The sequence below is a fragment of the Gracilinanus agilis genome, chromosome 3, assembly GCF_016433145.1.
Source record: "Gracilinanus agilis isolate LMUSP501 chromosome 3, AgileGrace, whole genome shotgun sequence".
Lineage (NCBI taxonomy): Eukaryota > Metazoa > Chordata > Mammalia > Didelphimorphia > Didelphidae > Gracilinanus > Gracilinanus agilis.
Window position 1 is genome coordinate 650192811 of NC_058132.1, and position 11149 is coordinate 650203959.

General features: G+C 54.6%; 1 protein-coding gene across 1 annotated transcript in view; it reads right to left on the bottom strand.

The window, feature by feature from the left end:
• ESPNL (espin like) overlaps nt 1-7547 on the bottom strand; it is a 25580-nt gene extending 18033 nt beyond the window's left edge. Inside the window, exons 1-2 of the mRNA XM_044669521.1 lie at nt 7254-7547; nt 1966-2156 (exon numbers count right to left, since the gene is read on the bottom strand). Coding sequence (XP_044525456.1) covers nt 1966-2156; nt 7254-7547 — 485 coding nt within the window. The remainder of the gene's footprint in view (nt 1-1965; nt 2157-7253) is intronic.
• Nucleotides 7548-11149: the final 3602 nt, after the last annotated feature.

Consider the following 11149-nt stretch of genomic DNA (forward strand, 5'->3'; position numbering starts at 1 on the left):
TGTGTGTGTCTGTGTGTGTGCGTGCGTGTCTGTGTGCGTGTGTGTCTGTGTGTGTGTGTGTGCGTGTCTGTGTGCGTGTGTGTCTGTGTGTGTGTGTGTGTGTGTGTGTGTGTGTGTGTGTTGGCGCGGGGCTGAGGCTCTAGGAAGGCGGGAGCTCGTGTAGAAGGGATGGAGGGGCTCCCTTCTAGGGATCAGTGTGGTATAGAGAACAGCACCAGAGCTGGCGTCAGGAGACCAGGGTTCGAATGATCTTTGTGTCCTCAGCTGTAAAGAAAAAGGCTGGACTCGACCATCCCTGAGCTCCCTCCCAGGCTTCGACTTCGGATTCTGTGCCCAACGTGCCCCCAAGGCTACGACGGAGCAGGTAGAAGTTTGCCAATTGGCTAAGAAATCCTTTAAGAAGGTTATTCTCAGGGTCAGCTGGGTAGCTCAGTGGATGGAGAGTCAGGCCTAGAGATGGGAGGTCCTGGGTTCAAATCCTACCTCAGCCACTTCCCAGCTGTGTGACCCTGGGCCAGTCACTTGACCCCCATTGCCCACCCTTACCAATCTTCCACCTATGAGACAATACACAGAAGTTAAGGGTTTAAAAAAAAAATGGTTATTCTCATGATTTGAACTTTTTACAGGAAGATTTTCATTCCATCCTTGTTGTTGTTGTTTAATTGTGTCTGACTTTTTTTTTTAACCCATTTGGAGTTTTTTTTGGAAAAAGATACTGGGGGTGGTTTGCCATTTCCTTCTTCAGCTCATTTTACAGATGAGAAAACGGAGGCCAACTGGGTTAATGACTTGTCCAGGGTCACACAGCTAGGATGCTCGAGGTTGGATTTGAACTCAGGTCTTCCTGACTCCCAGGCCGGCACTCTATTCACGGTACCATCTGGCTGCCGTCATTCTGCCTAGATTCCCCGCAGGTCCCGGTCCTCCTCCTCTCAAGCCCTGTTCTCACCCCGAGGAGATGCGAGGTCCATTCGAAGGCACCATCTCTGTTTGTTCCCTTATGAGGCGCGGAAGCTGGAAGCGGGTCCTTCAGGCCCGACTTCTCTGCCCGCTGCAGAGCCCCTCGTCGGCCCCCTCGGATACTGCTCAGGAAGCCTCCTGGCCATTTCGGGGATGCCCCAGGGAAGGGCGGCTTGCTAGCTCTCGCTGTTTCCCTGCGAAGCATCATGTTTCCTGGAAGGTCCTGGATCACACGTGAGCACCGGAGGAGAGGTTGCCTGGCAACCACCCAGGAAAGATGCTGTTATTCCAAGGTCATAAGCCCTGCTAGAAGTGCTTTGGACCTCCTAGACCTGTCCTGAAGTTTCCCAGCTTCTTCTCTGCCAAGGCAACGTGGCAGAGGAGATAATGAGTGACTCAGGAAGACTTGGGTTCAAATCTCGCCTCAGATACTTCCTGGGCAAGTCACTTAACTCCAACTGCCTAGCCTTGAGGGCTCTTCTGTCTCGGAACCAATACTTGGTATTGATTCGAGCCACATTGGCTCAAAGTGGGCTTATTTTCCAGATTGTGCCCCTGGATGGCCGCGCTTTGGGGAGGGATGAACAGGGTCAAGCTTTGACAAACTGATTGGAAGCTGAGGGCTTAAAGGAAATTGTAAAGAATTAAATTAAATGATCTGAAGGAGAAAATGGCCAATATCTCTGCCATGAAGTCACCAAAGGGGGCCATGAAGAGTTGGGCCCAACGGAATAACAACAGAAGGAGGGGGGGGTGTGAGGGCTCCGAGGCCTCGAAGGTCGCATCCAGGTCTGTATCTGCGATCTCACCAGCCTGGCTTATGTGGTTCTCCCTAACCCCGGGGCCACTGGGCTCTCCGGCTCTCCCCCCACCCGCTCGGTTCTTGCCGATCCTGTTATCTCCCAGGCTGACCCGGCACCCCTGGGTGCTCTCCCAGCTATCCTCTGGCTACCTCTAGGGCGCCAGGCGGCCCTCCTTCCCACGCGCTCCGGGCCGGCTCACCTGCTGTCTGCGGCCACCAGCAGCTTGAGGCAGGTCAGGTTCCCCTTGACGGCGGCGTAGTGGATAGGCAGGGCTCCCTCCAGGGTCTCCAGGGAGACGTCGCAGCCCTCCTGGACCAGCCACTCCACCAGCATGGGGTGCCCGAAGCGAGCGGCCAGGTGCAGAGGGGAGACCCCCGACGTGTCCTGCTCCTGGGGAGAGAGAGAGAGAGAGCAGGATGGAGGCCCCACGGTAACGCCCGCTCGCTGGGCTTCTGGCTCTCTTCTCCTCGCCAGGTCTGGCCCTCAGATTAGCGAGACGGGCACCCACAAGGCACAGAAGCGCCGGCCGGGGAGCTGCACCCCCCCACGAGCCACTCTCTGTCTGTCGGGCCTGAACTCCCACCTTGAGAGATTCATTTCTTTCGCTCGATTCCCCTCTCAGTGTGCAGATACGGGAATCCCTTCTAGACTGTGACTTCCCCCACTGGGCTTTGGATGCCTTGTGAGTCAGCATCAAGTTAAAGGGGAACTTGGGGGGAGTTTGGAGGAAGCCACAGGCAACAGGGAAAAGGTTTAGAATGTCGGATACGCATAAAATCTATGTTAAGCATTGTATGGCGGCAACAGAGTTTATCTTTTTTTTTTTTTTTTTTTAAACCCTTAACTTCTGTGTATTGGCTCCTTGGTGGAAGAGCGGTCAGGGTGGGCCATGGGGGTCAAGTGACTGGCCCAGGGTCACACAGCCGGGAAGTGTCTGAGGCCAGATTTGAACCCAGGACCTCCCGTCTCCAGGCCTGACTCAATCCACCGAGCTACCCAGCTGCCCCCAGAGTTTATCTTTCCATACCACAAATAGACACAATTTCTAGAAACACTTCATAAAAGAAAAAAGTCAGACTTCCTCTCTGGCTCAAAGTGGGCCTATTTTCCAGATTGTGCCTCTGGACAGCCGAGGGATGCCTGCGCTTTGGGGAGGGATGAACGGGGTCAAGCTTTGACATCCACTAGCACCCAAGGGGGGATTCTGACTGTTGGCTGAGGTTGAAATCCTTTGTGAGTAAGGAAAGGGATTGTCTTTGGGAAGAAGAAGCAAGAATGTCCAGAGAAGGCAAAGGGAGCAGAGGAGGGAAATAGGAAGGAAAAGACACCAGCCTCCGCCTACTTGCTGCTTTGTGGCGTCTGCCTGCCTGCCAGGACTTGAGGTGATTCACGGGTGGCTCTCTTGGTCAAGGAGACGCAGAAGAGAACCGCATGGAGAATCCAAATACACAGAGAAGTCCAGCCTTAACCCACGGGAACTCGCTGAGACTCCACCTTGCTTCCTGTCTTCCAGCCTCCTGATTGGAATTTCACGTGTGCGGAGCCAACCGACCTCCAATTGCAGTCATGGGACCTCGGTGTAGGAGGAGATCTCGGGGTCTTCCTTGGTTTTCCCCGATGTGATCCCTAAAGGTCATGTTCCAACATCTATTTTGGTGATGGGAAACCCACCCTGCTGTGCATAAGGCATCGCCCACAACACTGGGGCAACTCGGACGAGTGAGACATCGTTCTGGACCCCGAAGCAGAATCGGCCTCGTCCCCCAGTCCCTCATTGGCTCCCATTTCTGTCCTCTTGGGCCCAGCAGAAAAGGCTGATCCTTCTTCCAGGGCCGGCTGTTCAAGGGCTGGAGGGCGGCCCTCCTCTTCTTTTTCCTCCTCGCCAAACTCAATATCACAACTCCTGACTGATTTTTAAAAAGGCCAACTCATAAGTCAGAAGAGCAGCAAGAGCCAGGCAATCGGGGTAAAGTGACTTGCTCAGAGTCACTCAGCTAAGAAGGATCTAAGGATCTAAGGCCAAATTTGAACCCCGATCGTCCTGACTCCAGGCCTGCTGCTCTATCCACTGTGCTAGGTGAACGAATGCTACAGAGACTCTCTAGGTCCGTCCACAACTGAGCGCACTACTCTAGATGGTGGGGCCACAGCCGGAGAAGGCCCTGGAGAGGCAGGAAAGCAGCAAAGCCCCTCTTGATCCTGCCAGGCCGAGGCGCTTCTCTCTCCTGAAACTGTGTTGTGTTCATTTATCTGTTTTAGCGTTCCGTCGTTTTTCAGTCATGCCTGACTCCTTGTGACCCCATTTGGGGTTTTCTCGGCAAAGATACTGGAGGGGTTTGCCATGTCCTTCTCCAGCTCATGTGACAGATGAAGAAACTGAGGCAAACAGGGACAAGTCCAGGGTGACACAGCCAGTAAGCGTCTGAGGTTAGATTTGAACTCCGGAGGATGTCTTGCTTCACCAGAACGTAAGCTTCCTGAGGACAGGGAGCAGTTCATCCCCAGGGCTGCCTTTGTCCTCCCGGTACTCCAAGCACAGCATGCTCCCCATTCTTGGGTTTGGTGGTTATTTTCGTGAGAAGAGGCTGAATTTTCTCCGAACCGCTGATTTCACGGATATAATTAATTAGTCAGTATTTAATACTTGCCTACTGTGTGCCAGGTACCTGGCTAAATGCCAGGAATACCAAGAAATGAAGACACGATCCCTGGCCTCGAGAAGTTCCCATTTCTAACGGGGGACAAGATGAAATCTCAGAGGGGAAGGGGCGAGAAGGAGAGAAGGGAGGGGGCACAGGAAAGGCCCCCCAAAGAAGGCGAGATGTGAGCTGAATCTTGAAGGAGGGCATGGAAGAAGCGAGGGGAGGGAGGGAGAGAATTCTGCTTCAGACATGGTGGGTCTGAGAGGGCTACAGGACGTCCAGGTCACGACAGATGGCCAAGAAGCCATCAGCGAGGATGCTGGCTGCTCCCCAGGCGAGGGACTAAAGGCATCTGCACAGAAATGATCGCTGACCCTTTTATTAGTGGAGGAGATCACAAAGTTCTGAGATCAGCAAGTCAGGCAACAAGCATTTGTTCATGAAGCACCTACTATGTGCTTGGCATCAAGCCGAGCGCCGGAGATACGAGGATAATCCAAAAGCAGTCCCTGCTCTCAGGAAATGCACAGTCTAAAGAGGGACACGATTGAGAACAAAAAGACGAGCGGCCCCAGGCCAGAATCTCAGGGGGACCCCCAGAGGTAGCAGGTCCACCATTCTCGTGCCCTGGAATCCCTTCTCGAGGACATTTGCCCCTCCTCCAGAGCCATCAGGGTTAGAAATGTGCCGAGGGCCCCGAGTGGCTCACAAGACCCCCGTGCCACAGGCAGCTGCTGTCCTAGGGGATGGGAGTCCCCCATCTACCTCTGCACAATCGTGGGGTTTGTCTGTGATCTCTGTTCAGCTGTCCTCAGGCCCCTCTGCGGGCTGCCGAGGTAGCCTCGGACTGAGGCTCTGGTCCACTAAGTACACCGAGCTCCTTTTCCTTTCTGGGGCTCTGATGGGGACGGGCACCCTCTCCTCATTTTCCCTCTGGGAGATCATCGCCGGTCCTGATCCATCGCTGGTCCTGATCCACCGTGCCTTTGAAGCTCAGCCTCTGGAAACTGAGGCTTCCTCTGCGAATTAGTGTCAGGGTCGCCGGGTCTAGGACGGCTCAGCCCCAGCCCCGAACCCCGTCCATCCTTCCCTTTGCGCCATCAGGAGGGCCTCTGGGGAGCCGAGCGCCATCCCGCCTTGAACTGTCTAGGGAACCAGATCTCGTCTAGCCACTATCTTGGCTCTGGCATCAAGATACAGGTCACTGGGACGCTCCCCTCCCCGAGGCTGGAGTCCATCCCGAAAAGCACCTGTGTACGGCGGCCGGCGGCAAGTGCCCCTCCGGAGTCCTGCCAGGCCGGGGCAGGGCAGGGCACTGGGGGCGCTCGGGACATCCACGACGGTGGCTTCATGGTGGGACTTATGGAAACAAACGCAGCGTCCCTTCATGGAACCGAGAAACACTGACTGAGCAACGCCGGCTCCAAGCCCAGGAGAGGAAACCAGCAAGATCTCATTGCAGGGTCGAGCTCGAACCCCCCCAGACTGCAGAGGGCAGCGAGCCAAACTCCCCCAAGGAAGGACTAAGCCCGTCTGAGCCCAGCACCAACGTCTCCTCCTCTTCTTCCATCCACAACCAACTGGGTCGTCACCCATTTCCCCAGGATTCCGTGAAGATTTAAAAACGATTCGAGGGGGGCCGCTAGGTGGCTCCGTGGATGGAGAGCCAGGCCCAAGGATGGGAGGTCCTGGGTTCAAATCCGGCCTTGGGCACTGACTAACTGGGTGATCCTGGCCAAGTCACTTAATCCATTGCCTCACCCTTACCACTCCTCTGCCTTGGAACCGACCCGTAATATTGATTCTAGGGTTAAAGTTCTAAGTTCTAAAGTTCTAAGGATTAAAAAAAAAGAAAGAAAGAAATTGGCTTCTGCGCAGCATTTCTTGTAACCTGCATAAAATAGTGAGGGAAGTGGATGCACCCCAAGGAAACTGTTAGAGGCTCGGCCGTCCTCAGTGCTGAAGGAGGACCGAAGTCGTCCCGCACAAACACATCCCTTCGTCGTCGCTTCTGGCGCCAAAGAGGATTCCGCTCCATGCCCGGCCGGGTCAGCAGCGCCCCTTCCTCTCCAGTCTTGGCCACCATCGCAAATGAAAAAGCCAGAGCTGCGATGGGCTAAAGCCAGGCGGGTGTGGACGTGGCCAACGTGGAACTGGACATACATCCGCTACAAGGATTTTGGTTTTTTCTTCCTCTAAAACAAATGCTTGTTAAATGAAACTTAATTTTAAACTACTCTAAGCTACACAGACACCAAACACGAGAGATGGGGCGGCCGTCTAGAGTTCCACCGCTGTCCCCCAATCTGGGGTAGGACCACGAGAATTCGATCTGGAAGGACCTTAGAATCTAAGCCTCCCCTCTTCCAGAGGAGGAGACTGAGGCCACAGACTTGACTTGCCCAAGGCCACACACAGCCTCTTAGGAATAGAGTTGGGAGCTGAGCCCACACCGTGCCAGAGGGCCAAAGCACCCCAGAGAGGCTTCCCAGTTACTCAGATTTGTTTTTGGCTGAAATTTCAGGTTATGAATACTGTAAACCCTTCTCTTCTGTCTTCGACTCGATACTAAGTACTCCAAAGCAGAAGAGAAGCAAAGGCTAGACAACAGGGGTTCAGTGACTTGCCCAGAGTCACCCAGTTAAGAGGCGTCTGAGGCCAAATTTGAATCCAGGACCTCCCCTCCCCAGGCCTGGCTCTCTACCCACCGAGTCACCCAGCTGCCCCCAAGGAATACATTTTTAAGAGGGAAAGACCAGCACCACAAAACAGGAAACATCTGCCACATCGACGTGCCCCAAAGAGCCCTTCCCGTGCCCTCCCTCACGCCCTCCCCCCTCCGTACCTGTGCCCTGTAGCCCCCTTCTCGGACCAGCCAGTGCAGCTCGGCCAGGTTGCCCATGGCGGCCGCGTCATGCACCGGAGTGGCCCCGTTCTTAGCCCGCTGATTCCCGGGAAGCTTGACTCGCTCCACCAGGAACTTCAGGCACTCCAGCTGGCCCGCTCTGGAGGCGTGATGCACCAGGCCAGCCCCCAGGGAGTCCGTGACGCCCCGGTCCAAGCTGCCATCCTCTAGGAGCTGCCGTAAAGTGGTCAAGTCCCCGTACTTGGCTGCCAAAAGGGCCCTGTGATCGCCCATGCTGAGCCGCTTCCTCTGTCTCTCCCCGGCAGATACCACTGTTCCTCCGGGGAAGTTCTCGTGCTTAGTCAAAGGGTCCTGTTTCCTGTGTGGCCAGGAGCTGCCATCTCTGGTTACCTGATAAGGCTCGGCAGAGGGCAGGCAGATGGGAGGCTGCCGCTGCAGAGACGGCCGGAGGAGGGCTCCTTAGCAGGACGGAGACCCCAGGACACCCTGGGAAGGGAGAGGGATGCCGGGAAGGGAACTGCCGCCGAGGATGTCCCGGAGCCGCCACCCCTGGTGTTGACTTGGCTTCGTTCTTGGGCTGTGGGAAGGCGGCCCGTGGCCAGCGTCGCCCGGCCTCCAGCAGGCAGGGCAGAATCGGCACTTACGAAGCCCCTACTGTGTGCCAGGCACTACGCTAAATCTTGGCACGCTCAGGGTAAGCCTCAGCATGCTACGTCCCCAATCTGGTGTCCCCCCGCTTTGCACAGAGAAAATTAAGGGAAACTGAGGTTGTGCCTCACTTGTGGGGAGACACTGCGGCGCCGCCATGGCACAGAGGACTGGGCTTGAAATCGGGAAAACGCGGGCTCCAGGCCTTCTTGCTCTGGATCTGTGAGCCCAGGAGGCAGCTCTCTGACTTGGGGCACGTCACCATGGATTGCTCTTCAGTATCTCTTCCCATTCTCTGCCTCTCAACGATGTGTGGCCGTGCAGGGCATCACCAACGAGCCATTCCATGAGGGAAGCACCCCAAAGAAGGGTATCAGAGATGACCCCATCACGGAGGGCCTGGGACAGCCGAGGGACAGTCCTCAGTGTCCACGGAACGTCAAGAGATCCATCTAGAGGAAAGTTCCGGCATGTTGGAAGGTGCCCCTGTGCAGGGTGTGTGGCAGGACCCAGATAAGACTCGGGCGAGGAGGACACAAAGATGGGCTGCTGCTCCCTGAGACCCTGGAAGGAAGGGGGGGCCTCTTTGGTGAGGTCATGGGGGAAGCCAATAAGAGAACAGATAAAAGTCTGAGACCCCTCTTTTGACCCCTTTTATGATCCGTACCTTTTCTTATTGGAAAAACATTATAGCCTTATTGAAAAGCTTTAAGTTCCCAGCAAACCAGAAGGTACGGAGTTAACAATTTCTCTTCTTGATAATTAAGAAGCCTGAACTCTAAAAAATATTACTTAGACAATCAAGGCCGGAAACAGCCAAAGCTGGACAAGACTTTATCTGACCAGGTGCCAGCCTGTAAATCGAGAGTGCAGGACTCAGTTTGTTCAGGGTCTCTATGAAATCTATTTCTGCTCCCAGAATTAACCTCCTACTAATTGGTGGTTGGAATTTGGCCTTTGACCCTGGACCTCTCTCTCTACTTTTTAGACTTTAATGGGTTTTTGTATAATTTGTAACCCCTTCCAGCTGCGATTCTCTCTCTGTGCTCTTTGCGTGAAACCAGTATATAGTAAACTCGAGACTCCATGACGAGTTGGAGCAGTTATGAGCTGAGCATTTAGTCTGACTGTTCTCATGCCCTCCGACGCCACTAAACGCCACTCAGAAGCCCCAGAAATGTAGAGCTGGCTCTCCATAAGGTCACGCATTCATTCACTCAGGCAGGGACGTCCGCAGGGACGTCCGGTCTGCTAGCACCCAACGGGGAGGGCAAAGCGGCTCGGACGCTCTAGGTTTTAATCCTCATTGGGGTGCCCTCAGCCAGCCTGCTTAGCCTCTCTGCACCTGCACAGGGGCACCTTCCAACATGCCGGAACTTTCCTCTCGGTGGTTCCCAAACCTTTTTGGCCTACTGCCCCTTTCCAGAAAAAATATGACTTGGTGCCCCGTCACATACTATTACGGCTCCCTGGATCTCTGCAGCACCCACCAGGGGGCGGTGGCGCCCACTTTGGGAATCACTGCTCTAGATGGATCTCTGGACATTCACCGACCAGCAGGGCTCCAAGGCAGGGGGAGACCAAGGGGAATCAGGATTAAAGTTATCCTTTTTAAGGCACTTGAAGGTTTGCAAAGCACTCACATGAATTCCCTCCCTTGAGCCCCCTAACAACCTGGTGAGGCAGATGTTGTTCCCATTCAACGGATAATCATCATGGCTGCCTGCCTTACTCTCTGACCCTCACAATGACCCTGAGGGGTGCTGCTATTATCATCTCCATTTTACAGATGAAAAAACGGAGGCAGGTAGCAGATGTGTGACTTGCCCAGGGTGATACCACCAGTGTGGGAAGCAGGCTTGAACTCCCAATTTGCTGACTCTAGACCCAGAGTTCTGTACGCTGTGGTGCCCCCCGTGATGTCTAAAAAGCGGAGCCCAGGGGGCAGCTGGGTAGCTCAGTGGAGTGAGTCAGGCCTAGAGACGGGAGGTCCTGGGTTCAAACCCGGCCTCAGCCACTTCCCAGCTGTGTGACCCTGGGCAAGTCACTTGACCCCCATTGCCCACCCTTACCAATCTCCCACCTCTGAGACAATACACCGAAGTACAAGGGCTTAAAAAAAAAAATAAATAGCTTATTAAAAAGCGGAGCCCGATCGCATGTGGCAAGACAATGTCTTCACCTTCAAGTGACTGGCAGCCTGTCGAGGTAGACAGCCTCAGGCTCTCGACTGGACCCTTGACTTTTGGGGGCACATAATCACGTGGCGGCCCTCACACCCTCAGGGACGGGGTCATGGGGTCCTTGCACCGCTGGTGACAGCATCCCATGGTGGTCCTTGACCTAGCAGTGGCAGTATCACGTGACGGTCAGGCTTTTTTGGAGGGTACAAATACATTGTAAAAACACCAACCCATCATTTTTGTTTCAGAACCTTCAGATCCAGAACACATAGGCCTAATTCCGGCCCTTCTAATACTCTCCAGCTCTGCCGACAAGGGGAATCTTCCTGATTAATCAGTAAGCCTAAATCTTCCCTGCTGCCTTAGAACCAATACTGTGTACTGGTTTCAAGACAGAAGATGGTAAGGGCTGGGCCATGGGGGTTAAGTGACTTGCCCAGGGTCACCCAGCGAGGAAGTGTCTGAGGCCAGATTTGAACCCAGGACCACCTATCTCTAGGTTTGGCTCTCAATCCACTGAGCCACCCAGCTGCCCCAGCTGTTGGGCGTTTTTCCCCAAAATGTATCTCTGTGTATCGGTGTTGGCTGTCCTCCATGCTTGGAGCTCTCTCCCTCCTCATCTCAGCCTCCTTGTGGCCTGGCTTCCTCCAAATCTTAGCCCAAAGCCCACGTTCTACATGGAGTTTTCTCCATCCTCCTTGAGGTGAGATGACCTCCCGCACACCCTGTCCATACCACACTGCACGGTTTCCATGTTCTCCTTCCCTCTAGGCGGAGCCCCTTGAGGGCAGGGACCCTGCTTTTGCCTTTCTTGTATTCCCAGGGCTTAGTCCAGAGCCTGGCACGTGTTGGGTACTTACTAAGTGCTGGTTAACTTGGAATCCCGTATGCAGATTCCAGAATACCAGCAAACTCTCCCCAACCCAGCGTCAGAGACCTGCAATATTTGATGCTTTCGTAAAGCGGATCAAGCTTTGGAGGCCAGAGATCTGGAATCGACTCTCCCATTGGCCGTTTCCTCTTCTGGCTCCCATCTTGTGGGGC